Consider the following 23,346-nt stretch of genomic DNA (forward strand, 5'->3'; position numbering starts at 1 on the left):
AGGTAAGATGCAATAACCAGTAATCCCCAAACCTCAATACCTTGAGACAAAACAGATTACTTCTCTTTGATTCTTGTGTCCTTTGGGGCTCAACTGTGCTCTCCATAGTCACTCAGGTATGCAGGCTAATAGAACTGCTATCTTAAGTTGCTAGTTACCACAGCGAAGAAAAGAAAGTCTCATGGGATCTTTTACAGGCAATTTAATGTTCCCATCCAGAAAGGACACATTACTTGGGTTCACAGTTTCTTGAGCTGCCTAATCACACATTTCCAACCGACCACTAGGAGGCCACAAAGTACAATCCTACCAAGTCCCCAGAAAGCAAAGTGCATATTTCCTAACGGGCATGATTACCTTTGGATCTGGCTTCTCGGGTTCTAGAGCCACTTGAATAAGAGAATCCAGAGATTTTCTCATCTTGTGGGCTAGAGTTCACCTAACTACAAGTCCTAAAAATAGCAGAATGTGAAGGTGCCACTGAAAGGCAATCTTCTCATTTTTCATTAATACAAGTCTCTAGCTAATTAGGTAAAATAATCATGATTTTGCTCAGTCAACACTTTAAAGTCCTTTGCTACCCCTCAGGTCAGCAGCATGTGAGCAAGGCCCAGGGATCTCCTTGGTATGTACCACGTATACATCAAGGTAAGTGCTTAGTGATTACTAGGCTTTGGGACATTAATGGTGGCCCTAACTCTCCAGGTGTCCTGACTCAATGTCAACGTATTTTGGTTTTTAAAATCATACTTGAAGTACTACTAGTCTTCAAGGTGTACCTTCTGGGTAAAAATTAGGTTTGAAGTCATTCAGATTATCATCATCTTCAGAGCTTCAGGAAGGCACCGAACTCCAAGGACTAACGATGCTGTCTCCCTGCCAAGGATTCAGTAAGCCAGAAAGAAGGCCAGGTGTGAGCCCAGTGGCTAGCAACATGCTCAGGGTTTACAAGGCCTCCAGATGCACAGCCAGAGGCTGTGGTCACACAGTATTAGGATCAACAGAAAAGATTAATTCTTCCACAGCCCTCTCCCTGCCTCAGTTCACCAATGTCTCTTCAGTTCACTCTCTGTGCCTGGAGGAGTCATTTCAACATTATGCATCAGCTGTCAATTATCTGGTCTAACAATGACATCATCACTCCATCACCATGGTACACAGAATTCACTACGTGCCTGCAAGGCTTCTGACAGAGATGACGTCATCTAACGACCGCAATTACTTGAGTCAGGTATTATGATGCCTATCTTATTAGCACCACATTCTAATCAACTGAACTAATTGACCAAACATTACATCTACTTTAAATTAGGAAAATGGACCTGAGAAATTTTCCCAAGATTACTCTGGCAATAGCTGGTGAACACAAATCACAAATCACTCCAGGACTTGTGATTTCTAAAGCCACACTCTTCCGACGCCATCTGCCTAGAATTTCCCAAGGGTTTGGGCAATCATCGACACTTTTTTGAGTTTTTAAAATTAAACTTAAAAATGCGAGTGAGGACCACTGAACTTCTATTCCAGAAGGGAAAGGAGGGGGATGGAAATAGGAAAAAGAAGAATGAATCGGACATAACTTTCCTATGTTCACATATGAATACCTGACCAGTGAAACTCCATATTATATACAACCACAAGAATGGGAAGTTATACTCCATGTAGGTATAGTATGTCAGAATATACTCTTACCATCCTGTCTGTCCAAAAAGAACAAATAAAAATATTTTTAAAGAAAAAACTGTGATACATATGATTTTTTAATAATAATTTTGTCTAAATGTGAAATGGTCCAAAACTCTTAAAAGTGAAGTTCTGTTTTTGCAGCTATTAGCACAGTTGTTCTGTTTTATTCTTGTCCCTTTATAAAGTTGATAAGCAATGGGGATGGCGCTGTAACTCCCAAACTTATTTACAGATTGCAGGCAGGAGAATGAGTCTAAAGTGCATGTTCCCTGACAAGACAGTGTTTTTCTTGGCATTTCACTGATGCAAAAACCAACAAGTTAAAATGTAAGCAACAGCCAGCGGTAGCTTCAAACTTTTGCCTAACGGTCCTATTTCTGAGTCCTCCGGCAACACTGGTTGGGGCTGTTTGATTTCCGCTAGCTCCAGAGTCCTGAGTGGCCCTAGGAATTGTGATACACAAAGTAAGTAACCAGATGCCATCTCGGTCGGCTTCCTTTGGAGGAGGAAGGTAGGGCTGGAAGTTTCCCTGTTCTGCTGTGCTTGGGGCAGAGGAGTCACACAGCACTGGCTTCCTCTGCTCCGACCCCACGGGCTCCCCAGGGAGCGATGGTGTGTGCTGGGGTTCTGTGAAGGGCTGTGAAGTGGGAGACTACTGAGCCTCGTGTGCGCGCCGGAGCGTGAGTCCAGGGTGGGTCAATCACCCGGGAGTTGAAATGAAGGGGGAACTTGGAGCTGTAAGGCCAAGGGGAGTGGGTCCTTTTCCTGTGCTTCACCAACAGCCGCCAGCAGGGTCTGCGACAACCGTTAGGCTGTCTACCAAAGGCTGGCACTTGGCGCAAGAGGCCAGGAGCAGGCTACCCCTGAAATGTGACTCACTTGGGCTGGCATGATGTCATTTGTTTGCTTGTTTATTTTGTATAATAATATTCAGATTTCACTTTTTTTTTTAAGAATTTAACCTTTATTTTTTATTCATTGGTTACGTGGTGCTGAGGATCCAATCCGGTGCCTCACCCACACTAGGCAAGCCTCCACCACTGAGCTTCAGCCCCAGCCCTCATATTTCACTCTTGATCACGATTATTTCATACCGGGATCTATGGACCTGCTGAGCACTGTCTGTGCAAGTCCTCAAACCTTGGAATAAAAGGATGTCACCCCTTCATCTCTGGTTCCACCACGATTTTCCTGCAATGGCTTTTTATCGCAGCAACTGCTGAATACCCACTTTGCAAGAACAGGATATCACTGAGTGGAGCACAGCACCAGCACTTGCTAAAACTGCAAAATGCCTTGATCTAATCAGTTCTTGGCAGAATTGCCTGGGCTCTTCTTGAAAATGCAAAATCACTCAAGGCACTTCTGCAGTTTGGCAACGACAGCCCAGCCTTGTGTGCTAACCCCCTGCCCCATATTATCACAATAAATCAAAGTGGATTCTCCACCTGGCTTCAATAAACTACATATTTGCATTGTACTTCTCTGAAGTAGAAGACACAGGGGAAAAAAAACACAGTAGCTTTTAACCTTGTAGTTAAAATTTTGTAATTTGTGCAACCAAGCATAACTTCCCAGCTCATTTAACAATTCTGTGTGGCTAAAGTTATTTTACGTGTTTTTTTTTAATTTATATAAATTCACTTTCACTCAGTGACACCTACCTTACCAGTTTAGTTATATTTTCTTAACTTTTATTATTTCTTTCCTATGTAGTCAGCTTTTTTTAGAGAGAGAGAGAGAGAGTGAGAGAGAGAGAATTTTTTAATATTTATTTTTTAGTTCTCGGCGGACACAGCATCTTCGTTTGTATGTGGTGCTGAGGATCGAACCCGGGCCACACACATGCCAGGCGAGCGCGCTACCGCTTGAGCCACATCCCCAGCCCCTGTAGTCAGCTTTGATGAGGTTATCTTCATTAAGATAATTAGATGTCTTTTAACACTTCCAAAAAGAAGTGGCCAAATTTTACTGAATATCCATATAAGAGCAATAACAGTGGAAGGTTGATGCTTGCCTTCGCCTGTGAAAAACCACGCCAATAATCAGCAAGGTAATAGTGTCCTCATCACCCTAATAAATTTCTTATTGTTTTTGTCAATCACTTTATCTAAAAGTATAGCAACCCTAACTGGAAATTATTTTTAGTTAAAGTTAAGGAGAAAAACTTTTCATTTTTTAAAGCATTTATTGAATCCCTCGGGTTCCGTGTGCCACCAGCCTTGGAGGAGTGCCAGAAGTGTTGATTCTACCTGAGTGGTGACGTCCCCATGTCCCGTACATTCTGAGGTTTGCTTTTCCAAATGTGAGGCGAGCTCATGGGAGTCCTGGTGCCTAGGAAAAAAAACAAAACAGTAGCTTTTAACCTTGTGGAGTGTCCAGTAAGAAAAGTCAGAAGAAGGAAGAGAAGAGCTCTGGGTGCGGAGGCCTATCCTCGCCCTCCTCTGTTTCTCCCTCTGCCTTCCTCCTGTCGCCATTCCTAGGTTTCCCTACTCATTTCTTTCATTTCCTACAAGACATCTTTTTTCACATATATTTTTAGTTTTTTCCAATGACTCTGATTCCAAATATCCTGTAACTTTGTACATAAACCCATGTTGTTAAGGCAGATGTCCACAAAATATCAAAGAAAAATCTCATGAAGGTAAGGAAGTAACATTTATGGGGAGGTAACTGCCTCCAAGTATTCATCAGTCAATTAATTTTTACACTGAGCCGGGTGCAGTGGTGCACACCTATAATCCCAGCAGCTTAGGAGACTGAGGCAGGAGGACGGTGAGTTCAAAGCCAGCCTCAGCAAAAGAGAGGCACTAAGAAAGTCAGTGAGACCCTGTCTCTAAATAAAATACAAAATAGGGCTGAGGATGTGGCTCAGTGGTTGAGTGCCCTTGAATTTAATCCCCTATACAAAAAGAAATTTTTTTTACAATGTCTAAGACCAGTTATACTTCTAGCTTCAGACTAAAGAGAAGGAAACTGAGACACATAATCATTAAATCACTTAATTCATGTCATGATAATCAATCAGCACTGAATTTCAAACCCAGGTCTCTGATTCATAACCACGGCCCCAATGACCCAGAAAAAGTCGTAAGGAGATTTACTGTTCAGAGAATTTCTACATGTTGCATGTTTGATAAAAGTTCACTTTGAGGCAGGAATCTTTGATGCAGGATATTAGCTACCTGCAAATATTTGCTCAATTAATGTTTTTAATTGAGAATTGTGTAAGGTGAAGCATGAGTTCATTTTCCGAACAAGAGATCAATCCATTGCCAAATATTTATGTGGCAACTCTTACAGCCCGAGCAAGCCACCAGGTGCTAGGTGCTATAAAAAAATAAGGGACAAGTCAAAGAAAATGCCCTATTTTGGGGGACAGAGCTTTATGTAGACAGAAGAACAACCGGTTGGATGGAAGTCATCACAATGTAACGCAGTGGCCTCTTCTGGGGCTGGCCCTGGAGTCCCTCCCAGAGCCCAGGGGAGGCAAGCTCCCTCCAGGGACCACCTCCAGCCCTAACACCACGGGGGACTGCAGCACATCCTCCCCTCTCTGCCCACTGAAGTCCCACCCATTCCTTCGGAACCTGGAGCAACAGTACTCCTGTCTGTGGTTTTCCCACCCCACCCCCCAAGTCAGCATTAGCACCCCTCTGTGCTGACAGCACTGTGTACCCAGACACACCTCTGTTGTGGCACCTAATCAGGATAGATGTCACTGATTATTTTCTGGTCTGACTTTCCCACCAGACTAACTGCCACACGAGAGAAGGCATCATACCTAACTCGTCTTCTGCACCCTAATACCAAGTCTTAGGCTCGGCCACATGGAAGCCACTCCCTGAGTGCTCTATGCCTGAATTCATCAGAGAATGAATCACAGAATCTAAGTAGAGGACCCTGTAGGGCATTTGATTCCAACTCTACATGAACTAATAGTCACTTATTCATACCACCTCCAATAATCTGCCATCTAGACCGCTTGAATAAATCCAACTTCAGAGCATGAAATATTTGAAAGTGCTTATTTTGAGCTCACACAGCCTCTGCAGTCCCACCTGGCATAATGCTGCTCCTCTGGGTGTAAAGGCAGATGCTCCACCATCACATCAGGCCCTTGGATTACGAGTCACTTCTTGAATGCTTTTGCAAAGTGAGCCGAGGGCAGTTCAGTTCCTTGCCCAAGGCCTCCACAGTTAGCTCATAGCAGAACCAGGTCCCGCTGGGTCTCTCTGGGCCCAGATTAACAACTGGATTAGATGATTGCATCCGACTGGGCCTCCCAGCAGCTCCTAGTGAGCAGGTGTGCACCTGAGCCTGCAGCATCCTAGGCAAGGACACGCAGGACACGGGTCTTGGCCACACAGAGCTCATTGCTCCTGTCCAGGCCACCCCTGGATGCAGTGGCGTTCTGGACACTGCCAGCCTCTCTCTGGGGAAGCTGTGCCTCCCCTGGGGCCCTCCTCCTGGTTTCAGAGAAGCTGCAGGAAGGAAAGGGCCTCACCCTCCTTCCCAGGCTTGGGCTTGAAGTGGCTCCTCAGCTTCCCTCCAAGTGACCTGCTCTGCTTCCTGCAGTCCTGCCAAGGGCTCTGACCACACTGCGGGGCGCACCGTGCTTCGGCATGGCCTCCAAGGCCTTTCACACGCAATTCCTTCTTGCACCCAGAGTCATGAAAGGGAGCGTTCTTAATGGGTGCCTGTTATGTCCCACGAAAATGGCCAGCATCGTATCCTATCTTGCAAATGAGGGCACTGGGGCTCAAGAGGGTGAGCAGTTTTCCCGTCACCAAGCTTTTTCATGAGAAAGGACCTGGAGCCCACGTGCCTCCTGCAATGTCCCCTCCAGCTGCCTCTCCTGGTGTCGGGTCACCCTCCGCCCCCTACGCCAGGCAGGGGTTATAGAGGTCTGGATCCTACAGGGCATCAGGGTCTAAAGCGTGGCTTCCCCTAACAGGAGAGGGCCAGCTCTTCCAGGGAGACCACATCCAGTCACCAGAAGGGCCTTTTCATCCCAAGTTGCTCTCTACCTGTTGCTTTTCAAGCTGAATTTGAACTTCTGGCCCAGACATTCAGCCACCCTCCTCCTTCTCATTCTTCCTCTAAACCAAAAGGCTTTTGAATTTCCTGAACACACCTGGCACTTTCTCTTGGCTGGTCCCTCCCTGGCACCTTCTGTCCAGCCTCTTGTGCCTGTTGGAATCCTCAAGGCCGTCTTCTCAGCCTCCGCCTGAAGACCCCCAGCTTTACTAAGCACCTGTTATATGACATTCCAATGCTGCCCTCAGACATGGGAGGCACAGGCAGGAATAGGACAAGTGACGTCTCTAAAGCGGACCTGCTTCTCTTGAGTCCCCAATCCTAAAAACGCGGGAAGATGCTTATGCAGCCTCGAGGAGAGTCTGTCTGTGAAAAACGAAAATAGCAAATGTCCAGGAAAACTATGTCTTGGGGAGCTTCTCTTGTGCTTTTAAAATTCCCAAACTTGAGGAGAAAAATGGTCTCAAACACAAATTAGGAAATATCCAACATCATTTGCCTTTGTGCTACACATGTGTACTACTGAACAGAAATTAAAGGACACAGACTCGGTGTGAAAGCCAAAAGTGGGAACCCATTTTGGAAATGTCTTTATTGTTATAATACCTTGCATTTATCGAGTACTGAGGATGGGCCAGGAACTGTTCTAAAACCTTTCACATGGGTGAACTAGCTTGGTTCTATTTTCTCCATTTGTATGATGACCAGAAAGAGTAAGTAGTCTACCCAAGGTCACACAGCAGTAACTGAAAGAGCCAGTTGCTTGATCAACATGCCATATTGCCTCTCTGCATTCTTACAAGTCTGTGCCATTAACTTGTGGCCCAGGGACAGAAGATTCTCTAACCTGTGCTGATGGTGACTGCAATACGCGCGTCCAGAGGTGAACTATTGTCCAACCTCGTAGGAGGGGTGGCCTTCCGTGCCTGCCTTTCCACCACACGTCCTCACGGGCAGCCACACTCTGTCTTGCACTGGTGACCATGCACTGGTGACTAGGGAAAGAAGCCCAAGTCAGCGGCACAGCTGGGGCCCTGGCAAGTGCCAGCACTGGGCAGTGTGGTGCAGCACCCATGTGGCCCCAACCCCACCCAGCCGGCTGCTGTGTGGCCCCTCAGTGTCATGCACAGGGAACCTTCCCATAGTGGGAAGAAGGGAACCCTGACCTGCTGCCTGCTCCACTCTCGTCCTGGAGAGGGGAGGCTGGGGCAGCTTGTCCAGAATGCAAGCTTCTGCTGTCACCTTCTGCCACACCCTCTGCCAAGGGACACACCTCAGGCACAGCTCCAGCAGAGGGGAGGAAAGAACCCCGCACAGTCAGCCAGCGACCCACAGGTCCCGCTCCCACACGCCAGAGGCGGCCACAGAGGACTCAGACTGAGAGACCTCCTCATCCTCAGATTCTTTTCCTGGTTGTCGGGGCTGCCAAGGGTGGGGTGGGGCTTCTGTGGATCCAGTCTTAGCTCCGCTGCCTTTTCCCACTCAGGAGATCATGGCCAAGCGAGTGGCGGTCGTGGGAGCCGGCGTCAGTGGCCTGGCCTCGGTCAAGTGCTGCCTGGAGGAGGGGCTGCAGCCCACCTGCTTCGAGAGGAGCGAGGACCTCGGGGGGCTGTGGAGGTTCACCGTGAGTGGGGTTCTGAGCTTCTGTCTGTCGGAGGTGGCTTGAGCGCTGTAACAGGAGACCGTGTTTCCTTCACAAGGGCTGGTGGCCCCGGGATAGGCCAATGTCTGCGGGATGGGGTCTCATAAAACACAAGGTTCCTGCTTATCCAGCTCCAGCAAGTCCCCTTTACTCTCTGATGCTGAAACAAGCCATGACAAATGCTTTCCATTTTGAAAGACTCTTAAGTAAATCTTCACAAAGCACATCATGTAACTCAGCCTCCTTACACTTTCCGTGTTAGAGTGTGAGTGTGTATGTGGATGTGGGTGCGAGTGTGTGTGAGTGTGTTAGCCTTGTATTATTGTTAACCAAAAACTGGCAGCATGAACAATAAAGTATTCACTCTGTGGCTTGGGGCCAGAGAAGTGTGAGGGGACGTTGGCCTGCGCTGGTCGATTGCATCATGTTTATGATGCATGTTTTCTCCCCCTCTGCAGCTCCCCCCCTGGGTGTGTGTTCATCTTATAGATCTTCAGGGCTACTCTTCTTATTCCTGTTCCCAGTTACCATTTAGATTAAAGCAAACCACCTTCACGTTGAAGGATGTTCTCAAACTGAGCTCCAGAATGCGGTGGCCACTGGCCACACAGAGCCATGGAGCACTTGAAATGTGTCTGGTATGACGAAGGAACTGAATTTTTTATCTCAACTGATTTCAATTTTGGACTCAGTTCAGTTATTGTAGAACTTCTGAGTATACTTGGATCAACATGGGTGAGTCCACTTTTTCTAGTGAAAATTGAGCATTTGACTGCTTATGTGGAAAACACACATCGTATCTTGAAGGCAGTCTGAGAAGAATGTGAAACATTCTTACATCTTAAAATCATAATATTTTGAATATATTGAGTCAAGTAAAATAGACTTTAAAAATTAATCCACTTGTTTCTTTTTACTTTTTGAAAAACTGTGGCCACTGGAGAATTTAAAGCCACATATGTGGCCCCCTCTGCATTCCTACTGCGCAAAGCTGTTGTAAAGCCTTTTGCTAAGGCATGGTCCATGGGCCAGCAGGATGTAACTCAAAGATGGGACTATGTTTTGGAAACTGTTAAAATGCAGACTCTCAGGCTCACCCAGTCCTACTGAGTCAGAATCCACACATTAGTAAGATTTTTCCCGGCAGCTCTTAGCAACATTCAGAGGCACTGGGATGGACAGCTGTGCTTCTCAAACTGGAGAGAACAACTGGGTTTTCTTCATTTCCAATTAACTACAGGCTATTATTTGTCAAATGAAATTAAAAAGAATTTTTAGAAAAAAATGAAAAGTACACCAACAAAAATGTATGAGAAACAATTAATTCAAAATTTGTATTGAGTCAAAAGTCATAAGATTAATTTTCATAAATATCACTAAACATAGAAAATAATGACAAAAAATGACACGTTGTTCTCTGTGCACATAGGTAATTAACACAGACAGCCACTATTACACTTGTACCTTTCAGCCAAACAAAACACTCGGTATGAAATAGCAGTTTTCCATATTAAATACCTGCAGACACACTTTGAATACACAGTGTGTATTGATATTTAAGGGTTTTTTTTGATATGAGGATCTTGCTTCTTGCTTATCAAGGTACCTAATCTGAATTGGATGGATGGAGATAATCTTTCAGTGGAACAATGTAAATCTACACTAAGTGTTGCCTAACAGTGCTCAGAGTAAGAAAACAAGGCTCAGGGGTGTGCTGACTAGAATGAGGAAGAGGTTTTAACACCATCTCAGCAAGTGCAAGGAATTCTTTTTAAAGAAAATAAAACTGCTATGCAATGTGAAGCAAACAGTGCTGTTTTTAAAAATCTATCTTCTTCCTTTCTCAGTAGTCAGTTCAAATAATTCATTCTGTAAGTTTATATTTAAAGATAAGGGGTTTTTTTCAGTGAAATGAAAAGATTCCATATTTTATGCACTTAGGTATGACAGTTTCCAACGAGGCTTGAACACCACACATTCTGCTGCAGTTCTAGGTCTGCAGCTAGAGCACAGGCTGGACTCCACGCAACTCAAAGGAGACCAGGAAACGAGGCCCAGCTACGTCCTGTGCCACAAAGAGTTCTGCATGAACTTGGGTGCTGAATGGTGTCCCATTATTGCTGTAGAAGGTTCTGGATGCTTACCCTCAATTTCTGCAAGTATCTTGTCACAGACTGGTGACCACCAGCTCATATTGGTACCTCCAACACACGACCCTTGATTAGTGCTGCTGTAGGTATTCCAGTGAGATAACAGAGCAAGATTTAGAGCCACCTTCCCAGAGGCCTTTCAGCCTCCAGATTTCTAGCTTTGTTCTAGATCAATGAAGCTGTCGGATATGGAGTCACAGATAGGCAGGTTATAAAAAAAAAAAAAGTCAAATCAACTGATGAGATCAGTCATGTTGGTTTAAACCACAGAGGTATTCATCATTGCTTTTTAGTCTCTATGATTGCTGCACATTTCATGCAGGTCTAGGTTTTCTACCTTATAAAGGCAACAGTAAGCCCTCTACGTATGTGAGGTTCATGTTCCCTTATTATGTAAATAAAATAATTTTGACTTCCCTGGAAAAAGAAACTATACCAATCCAAGATAGCGAATGACATTGAAATACAGGGACTTTTTATAACCTGAAATCAGGAGCGCAATCCTCCACATCCAAAGTCAGATGCAACGTAAAGATATTATGAAAACTTCTTGGGGCAGTCTTATGAGAGGCTGATGTTTACTTGTTACTCCAGTCAAAACGGAGGGTAGAAAACTGGTCAGAATGTGCCATCCACACAGTTGTTCAATCTGGAAACCTTTGGCTGTTCTACTGGAGCCCCTAAATCCAACTGCCCCGGCATCCTATGCCTTCTACCTACCACGGGTCACAGATGCCAGCTTTCTGGGTGGCAACAGCCACCACCTCTATTCAGGTCCTCACTAGCAATCACATATTTGTGTTTTAGGCTCTTAACTGACCCTCTTCCTTTTTGTCCAGCCCTCTCTAATCCATCTTTTGTAGATCCAGAATAACTTTTCCAAAATTTAATATGAATCACTTCCATGTTTAAAACTTTCAGTGGATTCTGTGACCTTTCCATAAAAATCCACATCCCTTAACTTTGGATACAAACTTCCATAATCGGTGTAATCATTTCAGAATACACTATGAAACCAAAGTAGCGAACAACTGTTCCTTGTCCAGAAACTGCTTCTCGGCTCTCATCTCTTTCTCCATTCTCCTGTCTTTGCAGTGACACTGCATGAATTTGAACAGGTAAGTTGATCCTGGATTTATTTGTTAGCATGTGATGAATGAAAGAATGATTCTGATCACATGATTTATACTGGGGACGAATGTCATCTCCTAGATGCAGAACAGCAAATCCTACTAGAAAGGTGGCAGGCATCATGCGTCATCTGGATCACCTTAAGCTTGGTCACTGTTGAGATTTCTAAAAGGTTTACATCCATTGTGAATGTGTGTGTCTGTGTGCACGCACACATGCCTGCTCACCCATGAGCACTGTTTCTACAGGAACATGTTGAAGAGGGTAGAGCCAGCCTCTACAAGTCTGTGGTTTCCAACAGCAGCAAGGAGATGTCTTGTTACTCGGATTTTCCCTTCCCAGAAGATTATCCAAACTATGTGCCAAATTCTCATTTCCTGCAATATCTCAAAATGTATGCAAACCAGTTCAACCTTCTGGAATGCATTCAATTCAAGGTAAGACACAAACTTCAGTTAGTGGTCAGAAAGTGTTCTCCTGCCTATTTCCTATTACTTCTCTATAGAACAGCTCTGGATTCTGTAAAGAAGAGCTGAACTGGCAAGCTCAAAGACACCTTTTCTAAAAGACAGAGTTGACGATACAAACGTAGAAACTCAATAGGCATATTGAATAATATGAACCTAGGAAGACCTGGGAAGCCCATCTTCCTTGAAAATTGAATAGAATAAAAAACAAAGTATCTTTGTTAGTGCATTTTTTGTTTTTGCTTTTAAATCTGACTTATATTAGGTTTACTATAAATATATTTCCTGGGGCCGAAGGCAAAGTCAGTTGCCTAGCATGCACAAGACTCTGCGTTCAGTCCCTGGTACTGCAAGTAAATAAATAAACTTCCTGAGTTCTAATACTCACATACATGTATGTACTCAATGAGAACAAAAAATAAGCTATTTGAATTTATACTACTCCCAAATGTTCAGGCCATAAGCTTAGCAATTTTCAAAAGCTCTCTAGGTCAGGAAAAATTTCAGCAACATATTCTATAGAACTTTCCATAATCTAAGATACTTGGGACCAAACTATGTCTTCAAGGATACATCCATAATTCTATTAAAGGAACTGTTGTTAGGGCTCTGTGACACAGAACATTGCACCACAGAAACAAAAACCAAGAGACATCTGATACCTTCCATATAACCTTTGTTCTATCACTTGCTGTGAGAATTGGAGCAAGTCCCTTAAAATCTCTGGCTACCCCTCCACAACCCCAAGCTTAGAGTATTTCCAGCCAAGAAATCATGGTTAGTCTGAGAGCCTGATTTGATTTGAATGAGGTGCTTATTAATTATGTTTGGTCTTTGTTCTAGAACTTTTGAAATGTCCACTGGCACATTAGCCAGCAAGTCACTAAGGGCCCCTTGACAACTGCTAATCACGTCTCTGATTCTTTTTTCAGACCACAGTCTGCAGTGTGACAAAACGCCCAGATTTTGACGTCTCTGGCCAGTGGGAAGTGGTCACAATGCATGAAGGGAAGCAAAGCTCGGCCACCTTTGATGCGGTCATGGTCTGCTCTGGTTATCTCACCACCCCGCATTTGCCACTGGACTCCTTTCCAGGTACACAGCGCGCGTTCTGCATATGGCCTTAAATGGTTTCCTGGGACCCATGCTGATCCTTGATTGGTCTGGGAATGCACCCCTATGGCTCCTCCAGTAAACACCTGTGAGGGAACAGTTTTCGTGATTGGCACTTCTTCTAACTAGCCCATGTCTTCAAACAACCAATGAGTATGGAAGAGAATGACGGGTAACTTAGTGAGCAGCTTTCTGTCCCTCAGGTTCCCTGTTCCTCCTTAAGTGACACCCGGCAACATGGGCCACTTGAACAAGCTGCTCACCTCAGCAGCATCTGCACAGTGCCAGAGCTGAGCTTAGAGGCCACAGAGGTCAACCTGTGAACAGAGGAAAGAGCAATTCCATTTTTTGTTTGTTTTATATGAGCCACAGCAATTGGCTAGATTAGGGGTTTATGGAAGTGGATCAATAAATAGTCAACAGAGAAAGGAACCTGGGGAGACAAGTCCAGACACCTTTGGGTCTTACTTTCTTTATTTAGCTTTTGCAATCATAATTCATGTCAATCTGTGCCAAATTTCAATTGGACTTCAACTGAAGGGAATAGAAAACACAATAGTTTGGTTTATTTCACCTGCAGTAAGCATTTAAGATGTTAAAACTCCTGGGCTGGGGTTCTGGCTCGGTGGTGGAGTGCTTGTGTCACATGTGTGAGGCACTGGGTTCGATTCTCAGCACTGCATATAAATAAATGATTAAAATAAAAGTCCATCGACAACTAAAATAATATTTCTTTAAAAAATGTTAAAACTCAGTCGAAGTCATCTCAATATGGTCTGGAGTAATCCCAAGACTCGTCTTAAACAATAATATTCTTCCAATGGTTCTGAATCTTCCCCAGAGACTTCTCAAGTCAGGTCCAATGAGGATAATGCATATTCTGAAAACTGCCATAGAACAGAATCACTGGATTAAAAGAACAAGTTCAGTCTTCTTCCCAGGCAGGAAATGGTGCTTCAGGTTGCAGGGTCTGAGTGTCCAACAGGCTTTGCTCTAACACACCCAATTATGGATGCTCTCCATCCACAAGACGAACACCTGCGAGTTCTCACCTGCAGAGCAAAGCCCCAACCAGCCACTCCTCTGATCTCTCAGGAAAGAGTGCCTGGCTTAAGGTTATCCAGAGAATCCAGAATTCCACAGCACAGGGGAAACTGGACTGATTCATCACCTTTGGTGAATTACACAAGGTGCTAGCATTATAGACGAGGACCCGACCACATGTGGTCTGCATTGAAGGTATGAAGACAGTGGAGGAATTAGTCTATGTATGACCTGGAGGGATACCAATACACATGTTCAGTGAAGTCGTGTGCCTCCCATGGTCTTAGATCTGCCCTAGAAGCCTCCTCAGGAGTCCTGTCAGAGTAGGATAAAGCACGCCCTGCCCGCACAGAGGCCGAATGTGCTCAGTTTGAACAGGATGAGCTTGGGACCCAGAAGGCATGAATTCTAAGCGACATAACTAACTAGAGCTTACCGTCTCTTACCTCCCACGGCTTCTTTCCTCCATAAACGGAGGACCGTGGATCACCCCACCCAATCCCATGTGGAGGCTCTGTGAGACTTAACCAGCCACTACCAATCTGAAATCCCCAGCTAAGGGCTGTCACAGAGCCTTTGAGCACCAGGAGTCTGTGATCTGGATTGAAATGCAGCCCCCCAATCTCTACCGCCCCCTTCCTTCCTAACAGCAGGCGCCCTGGTCTGCACATACACCCTGGGGTGGTTGTGAACCCTAACAAAAAATGTGTCACCAGTTCTGGAGGAAACTCCAAAGGAGGTATTCCAAAAAGTCTTAGTGGAAATAATAGGTATCAAAATTAAAATAAATGCAGAATTTCCCCCAAATGACTTATTTTTATTCACTCAGCTATATATAGTCTGGTATTCACTAACACAGCCACATTCACCCAATATAAGTTCCCCCTCTATCCACGTTGAGGTAAGAAAGCAACTCAGCCATATGAATAGCCTACTCCGGGGAGAATCTAAGGTAACCCAAAGACTTCAGCTCTCCCTTCTCAGGGGTTCATGTTGGGTTTTTGTACTGAGTTAATATTTGAACTTGTTTGCATCCAGGCTATATTCTGTAAGCTTTGGACTGTGGTCAGGTTTTAACCAGGATTCAAGCTAGAATCCTAAGGATTCAGGGTCACCTGGTCTTGACAAGGCCACTACTCACAAGCAGATACCTTTATCCCCCAGGAGAATCTCAGTATCTTATCAACTGGTTCTTTGTTCAGTTCAAATTACTTCTGATTGTGAAACATGGCCTTGAGAGAATTTTCAAAGAGTCTCCCTTTGCCTTGGATGTCTCAATAAGTTTAGTCTGGCACTGACTGCCTGAGATAGAGCTAGCCCCAAAATCCTGGTGTCGGCCACAACCCAGTTTTCTCTGGATGACTCAGCAAACTCAGGCCCAGTTACTGTCAGTCACCGAGGTGAACCACTAGTGAACTTCCCAAGCTCACATGGATCTTGGTGATTTTGTCTTATTTCCCCATTTCGTCTAGCACAGTGGCAGGCACACAGCGGCAGGCACACAGCCCATGTCCCCCAGTAGAGGCACTGGTTCACAGTTCCCTTTAGATTCTCTACTCCTGTCCTTTGGAGGTGAAAAGCTATGCAGCGTGGAAGAGTTGGGTATTAGTGAACAGAACATCATCCGCTGACTTCCAACAGCCCTTAAACGTAAGGACTCCTGCCCTAATGCTGCAGCTCAGGAGTTGACCATCTTGTAGGTACAGCTCACGGCCCGTCTAATAACATGGAGTCATTCCCTGACGATATTTTACAAAGTATTGAATTTGTATTTCAGATTTCCTCAAACTTGAATGCATTAGTAAAAATAACCTGAATTATCTGTCAAAAGGGTGCTATCAACCGAAAAATATTATTAGTACTTTATTCACTGACCCTATAAATCTTCTATTTGACCTTGTTTTATCTCTAGGTATACATACTTTTAAAGGCCAGTACTTTCATAGCCGACAGTATAAATATCCAGACATGTTTAAGGATAAGAGAGTCCTTGTGGTTGGAATGGGAAATTCCGGCACAGACATTGCTGTGGAGGCCAGCCACCTGGCAAAGAAGGTACCGCTCTTGATGTGTCTTAGTGAAGAGCTTTGTCATAGGAGGCGTGTCTCAGGCTGCGTTTGACACCGTGACAGATGTTCAGGGAGCACAAAAGCCTAACACACAATAGACTTTTATTCAGTGTTCATAGTTTGTATTGAGTGTTCATGAATTTTACTGTGAAATCCAGTTGTCTTCTCTCCTCCAAAACCAGCTTCTCTGACCTGTTACACGTGTCATTTCCCAGTCAACCAGCAAGAGCTCTGGGACACACCTCTTCTCCATCCAGTCCCGAAGTCAGAAGATCCCGGCAACTGTTTCTGGCTAAGGTCTCCCACCTGCCCCATCTTTCCTTACTCGTTGCCACTCCCCCATGGGGGCCCATGCCCCTCCCCCAGTGGGCCCACTGCAGTGGAAATGTCACAGTTAGGAGATGGTGACTGCAGAAATTGTAACTGCTGATTGGGAAACTCTGCCAAGCACTGCACTAAACGCCTTCCACTGCGTGGCCACCTCATCACCAAAACAAGCCACTGCAGTGGGGCCACTGGTCCCCCTGCATGCATGAGAGGAGGCCAAGGGCTTGATGACCGATTCGCTGGCTGACAGATGGATTGATTGATTTGAAGGCGCTTAGGGTGAATTATCTGAAGAAAGGAAAAGGACCATCCCCCAGGCCCACCTGGTGTGGGTGTGACGTAGGGTTATTTCTGTGTCACTGACCATCTGGAAGTTTCTTTAATCAGAAAACATGCTTTGGCATACATCTTATCATCAGCAAAGAAACCCCCCTTAGCTTGGGTCACAATTCACATCCACTGAAAGGTCCCCTCTGCTGATTGGGAGACTCTGCCAAGTCAATAAATTCGGCGTCATGTCAGAGGCAGGGTCGTGCACAAGCCGTCAGAGCAGCCCTGGCCTACAGCTCTCGCCGGCCATGTGCAGTGCCAGACGCCACACTCTGTGTCATAAAGTCAGACAAAAGCACTGGCGCTGTGGCTGTGGCCCTCGTGCCCCGTCAGGTGGGAGACGAGCACTGTTGAATCAGTTGTCTTGTACTAACAAAGTAAAGGATGAGTTAACCAATTGTGTGTGTGTGTGTTTTGAACAATTACACAGGAAATTACTTGTCCTATAGGTACCAATATAACAACGAGCTTAGTGAACTGGGTGGTAAACTCAGCCAGCCAATCTGATAAAAAAAAAAAAAAGACTGATTGTATTACTGAATTTTACTGCCAGTTAAACCAGTAGTGTGTGGAGAAATTACCTTTGCAGACAGCCCTGATGGCTTCCACAGCCTGTTCTCATTGCAAACAAGTGGGATTAGTGCAGGTACCTGCGATCCCTGCCCAGTATCTTCCCATGTGACACGCCGAGGTCCCCAGGTATCTCAAGCCTGGCAGACAATAATGCTTTAATACACTACATTTTCCAAAATTATCCCATTAGAATAACTTATAATAACTTATAGTTATAACTTATAATGAAAGAGTGGTTAGAAGAGCCAAGACTATCTCCTTAGGTTTGCATTTTGAGGGTGACAGACACATGGTGCCTTTCAGGTCATGACCCATCTCGAATCTCTGATTGCTTCCAGGTGTTCCTCAGCACCACTGGAGGGGCATGGGTGATGAGCAGAATCTCGGACTCAGGGAACCCGATGGACATGGTGTTCACAACACGATTTCACAACATGTTCAGAAATGCTCTCCCAACTCCAATTGTGAGTTGGTTGCTGGCAAGAAAGATGAACAGCTGGTTCGATCATGTGAATTATGGCTTAGCACCAGACGACAGGTAAGATATAAGACAGATATAATCTATCTGTCCAGGGCTATCAGGGAGATGGGCTCTGAGTGGCATATGCAAGCCAGGCAAGGTCACAGCAACACGACAACAAACCAAAACTGCATTTGATTCCCCTTGATAATAGTAGCTCCTAAGTGATCGGTGGGTGAATGGTGGACTGTGAACAGCTCTTTGAGGTAGGAGTTATCATCATCTCCTCATTACTGTGAGAAATGGAGGCTTAGCAAAATACAGTCACTTGCACTGATTGAGCAGCGAGTGGGCGCTGGGGCCTCAGCAAGCTACATGGGCCTCCACAGCAGCAAACGGACTTTGTTCACAAAACAACATACTTGCTTTGCTTCATTATGCTGGAAAAATGGAATCCTTTGGCTGCCCTTCCTTGCCTCTCTCATGGCAGAGATGACCGTGATGTTGGTCTGTCTCTTCATTTACAACCTACAACTTATCCCCCAGCAAGAACCAAAAGTCTTTCTTCTGCCTTCAGTAGTTTTACAGGGTGAAAAGCCACTACCAGCTGACACTGCAGCTGGAGATCCTGTCTGGTCTCCCTCCAGACCTCAGTCTGGACCAACATGAATGGGTGGTCCCAGTCACCACTGGGGGCCTGCAGCCAGGGCCTGGGCTTTCAACATGCCCTTCTCTCTATTGTCCCCACCACCACCACCACCCATTTCTTATCTCCACTCCCTGCCTCCAGGCATCTCAGGGGCTGGGACTCCTTCCACCACAAACTCTGTCCATAGTACATACATAGAGCTATGGTATCTCCTCGCTTCAATGCAGGTTGTCCTTTGCCATATGTTCTTCATTCTACCCAATGACTTAAGGATGGCAAGTGTAAGTGTCCCACGTGTTGGTGAATAGAAGAAAGCCTATAGGTCCTAAATGGTTTGCCCAAGCTTTGTTAGAAGCAGTTGGACAAGGAACCACCCTTATTACCATCATTTGCCTCCATTTCACCACACCATCTCGTCCTGTGCATTCACCATAAGCCAAAACAGCTTATGCAAGAGCAACTCACAAACTGCTCATCTTACGATCTCAGAGATACAGCCATAGAAGATGGCTCTCGCCTGGTTCCTTTGAACACATGGGTTTTCCTTACACAACTGCTTTCTGGAAGAGAAGGGACTGGCTAGAGCTTCCAGCAGTGTTCCCAGGATACAGAGGCTCCCCTCCCAGCCCTGCAGCACTGGGAGATCTCTAGATGACAGGTGATTGCTGAACACTGAAGACAGTGAGGGTAAAGGGGCTGGGAACGCACTGGCTCCTCACAGGCTCCCAAACTCTAATCAGTTGTCAGCCTTGGACATCCCTGAATCCCCTCCCACCGAGGGAGCTTCCCCCAAGACTGGCACCTCTTGTCCAGCCCGGGAGAGGCCCCAACTGGAGAGTTAGGGGAGGAGGAGGGAGGCTAAGCTGTTTGGTCAGCACTCTCCCCTGCCTGTGCTTTGGTGCAGGGTGCAGTTAAGAGAGCCCGTGATCAACGACGACCTCCCGGGCTGCATCATCACTGGCAAGGTGCAGATCAAGCCCAGCATAAAAGAGGTGAAGGAAAACTCCGTGCTCTTCAGCAACACCCCAAAGGAGGAGCCCGTTGACATCATCGTCTTTGCCACTGGGTACACCTTTGCTTTCCCCTTCCTCGATGAATCTGTTGTGAAAGTTGAAGGTGAACAGGCATCTCTGTACAAGTTTATCTTCCCTGCGCACCTGCAAAAGCCAACCCTGGCTGTGATTGGCCTCATCAAGCCCTTCGGCTCCATGATACCCACAGGAGAGGTACAAGCTCGATGGGTGGTCCAAGTCCTGAAAGGTGAGTGTGGGAAGCAGCAGGGCAGGTGACTTTGGACACTGGAGGTTTTGAAACCATTACCAGCTGACATTTAAAATGACAGCATCTTTAAAAGCAGGATCCATTCTATAGTTCCCTGGATTACCTGTCAGGGTGACTTGGACCATTTACCAGCACAAATGATACACTAGGTATCAAAAATATAAACTCCATCTTCCTGTTATTTTGACTGCATTGACAGGTTCAATTAAAATGTAAAAGTTTGGCCAACAGAGTGACAAGTCTGTACCAACTGTGATGTTCTGCTGCATTAAGTAGTGAGATGAAGGGGTGCCTGTGCTTTCTGAGGGTGACAGAATTGCCAGGAGCACAGCATCAGCTCAGGCAGAGGACGTTTTCTCCAGACCTGATGAGTTGCAGGGCACTGGACATGAAGGACGAGGGAGTAAAGCTCCCCTGTCCACAAGTGGGCACCAAAGTCAAACTGCACGGTCCTGTCTATCCACAGGTCTGCATACATTGCCGCCACCTAGCGTCAGGATAGAGGAAGTGGAGAAAAGGAAACAGAAGAAGCCCAGTGGGTGAGTGCACCACATAGGCCCGTTTTCTGAATCACAGGGAAACTAGAGCAGAGAGGTGCAGTTACACTGGGGAAAAGAGGGGAGCTTCTGGAGTATCGGAGACTCGCGGGGTGGGGTCAGTAGAAGAGCTGGCCAAGGAAAGAGGAGCCTCAGCCCCGGGGTGCAAGCCAGCAGGCCCTTGCAGAATAAGCTGCTGGCTCAGAACCAGCACTGCGAAGACTCCACCCACAGTGTCCTGGCTCTTCCCACCAGGCAAATGCAGTGATAGCTGAGTCTAAAGAGGCAGAAGGAGGCGGCAGCTGTGTTCTAAGATTATTATCCTGTTGTCTTTTTGTCTCCCCCCACCACCATCTTCCTTTTACAAAGGTTCGGTTTGCACTTCTGCAAGCCTTTACATTCGGATTACATTGAATACGTGGACGAGCTCCTGACCTATATCAATGCAAAGCCCAACCTCTTCTCTCTGCTCCTGACCGACCCACGCCTGGCCTTGGCCATCTTCTTTGGTCCCTGCTCACCATACCAGTTCCGCCTGACAGGCCCAGGAAAATGGCAAGGAGCCAGAAACACCATCCTGACACAGTGGGACCGAACCCTCAAGGCCACCAAAACTCGAACTGCACGAGAATCCCCGTCTTCCTTTGAAAGTCTGTTTAAACTCATTAGTTTGCTGGCTTTCCTTGTTGCTATTTTCCTGATTTTTCTATAAGGAAAAGATCTTCCAAAAGGCTCTTCCGACGCATAGAGTAGATTACAGCTTTTGACCCCTCCCTTACAGTGACACTGCCTTCACAGTTAGAAGCCACAGTTACATGCTGAAGGCCACCACCCTCCTCCCCAACTGGCTCCAGGGGAGGCTTTGATACTCCCGAGCCTCTCCCACCTGTTATGTCTAAAGCTAGAGGGTGATGCCCAAGACTTCTGTGCGCCTGAAGGCTCTGGGAAGTCCTGAAACATTTTAGGAAGAGAGCTATCCTGGGCAGCACACCTAGAGCCAGAGCTGTCCAGCAAAATCTGTTCCCAAAGACCTCACCCAAGAGCCCAGGCCCACCTCACAAAAGACTGCTTTGCACCCAAAGGATGCGTTTATGTGGCTGAATAAAGACAAAGAAAGAACCCTAGAAACTGGTCTTGAGTGGTCTTTTGTTCTTTTTTATGCAAAGGGCACTGCCTTTGCAACCAAATCCCACTGGAATCCATTAGAAAAAGAACTCAGCCAAGCAGCCTAGGAATGAGAGCTAGCAGGGACAGAAAAAGAGGAGCAAAAGCAAAGAGCCAGTCAGTGCTTTGCTAACCCAGCCTGTCCACCCCAGGGCTACAGCTGACGAGCATGTGATGCTGGTCAGAGAAGGCTTTGCCTTCCCTTGGCCTCATTAATGGGCTTGGATGACAAACCTCACCTCAGGATGACCAAAAGGTGGGAGACAGGTGGGCTGAAGGGGTAGGGCAGGATGGAGCAGGACACATTAGCAACCTTATAGCTCCCTATAGGGAGGGGCTATTCCTGGGACAGGTTACCTTGGAAGCAGGTTGGGGCAGGGGCAGGCTCTTGATAAGGGTGGAGGAAGGGGTCTCAAGGGATTAACATTTTAATCCCTCAGGGGACAGTCTCCAACTTCCCAGACTCACTCAAAATTGGCCTCCTCGATCCGACCTGACTCCATTTACCTATCTCCACTGACTGCCTGTCTGATTCTGGCTTCACTTCCAGCGCAGGAGCACCAAACAAGACCCGGTAAGCTCCCCACACCAGTTCCAAGTGCTGTCTCACTTCTGCTGAGCCACCCCATGCCAGCTACCTCCAGAAGGGGACACCAGAAGCCTGCTCTGTTCTTCATTATGAAAACTCCTCTGCCCGCCTTTGAATCTATGCCAGACACTAGGGGCAGTGGCCGAACATCTTGCTTAGCCAGGTCTGTCTTCATTTATTTCAACAGCACTAAAAAAAAAGCATGCTATACAGGGGTAATTGTAATGTTGCACATCCTAAGCCATAGTTAAAATTAATAAGTACCGTCCATTCCCCCCTTTAGTCCTCACGATAATAATTATGGGGTTGGGGAGGCAAGTATCTCACAAAACTTAATAAGTAAGAAAATTCAGACAAAAAGCTGTCAGCTGATTTGTCCAGGTAAACAGGTACCAGGGGGACGACAGCCTCCAGGACTCACATCCAGGGCTCTCTGTCACTGAAGACAAATTACTTCAGAATACTTAGCAGTGACCTCAGAAGAGTCCTCAGGAGCACTGTGTTTCTCTCATTTCCTGCTCAGTGGGCGTGTGTGAACCCCCGTCTCTCAGTGCACTCTTTCCTGCCGTATCCCAGATGTCACGGCTCCCTGTCTGTGCACACCACATACATCCTTCCCCTGTTTCCCCTCCCTTTTCTGGACTATGACTATACTAGGCCTACTTTAGGGTCAAAGTATAAAGCAGACCTGAGAGAATCGAATTCCCAGCCTAGAAACCACCCCATTTTGTCATACTGGAGAGCAGCCTCAGGCCTGAGGGTGTAGTGCAGTGGTAGAGCACTTGCCCCACAGGCACAAGGCCTGGTTCACTCCACAGTGCTGCAAAAACATGGCATTCGGATTTTAAATTTAAATAAATAATCCCAGAAAGAAAAAACACAACTAAATCACTTATGGCCCAGAAATCTATCAAAAGAGAAATGTAGAGAACACCTTGGCTTCGCAGACTTTCTTGCACACACTTTAAATCAGAAGGCATTTTATCTCCAAGGATAATTTTATATTTTCTGAAGCTCTTTTTAACGTCTACAAATAGTACCCCCGCTGACCAGCCTTTGGCACTGAACCTACCTCCTTGCACACCAGTGCTCTGG

General features: G+C 46.1%; 1 protein-coding gene and 1 long non-coding RNA gene across 4 annotated transcripts; both read left to right on the forward strand.

Moving 5' to 3' along the window:
- The first annotated feature begins 1,991 nt into the window (after positions 1–1,991).
- On the forward strand, positions 1,992–21,626 carry LOC101968879 (flavin-containing monooxygenase 1). 3 transcript variants are annotated; one of them, XM_078022299.1, is made up of 9 exons: positions 1,992–2,150; positions 8,213–8,350; positions 11,898–12,086; positions 13,049–13,211; positions 16,186–16,328; positions 17,911–18,110; positions 19,586–19,941; positions 20,429–20,501; positions 20,868–21,626. In XM_078022299.1, exons 2-9 carry the CDS (start codon positions 8,219–8,221, stop codon positions 21,208–21,210), a joined length of 1,599 nt encoding a protein of 532 aa, XP_077878425.1. In that variant the 5' UTR covers positions 1,992–2,150; positions 8,213–8,218; the 3' UTR covers positions 21,211–21,626. The 3 variants fall into 3 exon arrangements, with proteins under 3 accessions (XP_077878425.1, XP_013211592.4, XP_077878426.1); XM_078022300.1 differs by having other exon boundaries at positions 2,010–2,197; XM_013356138.4 differs by lacking the exon at positions 8,213–8,350 and having other exon boundaries at positions 2,004–2,150.
- LOC144367109 (uncharacterized) lies at positions 8,357–11,403 on the forward strand. The gene is made up of 2 exons (XR_013426350.1): positions 8,357–9,103; positions 10,310–11,403. It is a non-coding gene; the product is annotated as an uncharacterized LOC144367109 (long non-coding RNA).
- Positions 21,627–23,346: the final 1,720 nt, after the last annotated feature.

This window comes from Ictidomys tridecemlineatus, chromosome 10 (assembly GCF_052094955.1).
Source record: "Ictidomys tridecemlineatus isolate mIctTri1 chromosome 10, mIctTri1.hap1, whole genome shotgun sequence".
NCBI lineage: Eukaryota > Metazoa > Chordata > Mammalia > Rodentia > Sciuridae > Ictidomys > Ictidomys tridecemlineatus.

Excerpts from the sequence above, each read along its gene's own strand:
- LOC101968879 (XM_078022299.1), top strand. The coding sequence starts at position 8,219 with ATGGCCAAGCGAGTGGCGGTCGTGGGAGCCGGCGTCAGTGGCCTGGCC. Across the intron at positions 12,087-13,048 it reads TGGAATGCATTCAATTCAAG|ACCACAGTCTGCAGTGTGAC; the intron begins GTAAGACACAAA and ends TTCTTTTTTCAG. Across the intron at positions 19,942-20,428 it reads GGTGGTCCAAGTCCTGAAAG|GTCTGCATACATTGCCGCCA; the intron begins GTGAGTGTGGGA and ends GTCTATCCACAG.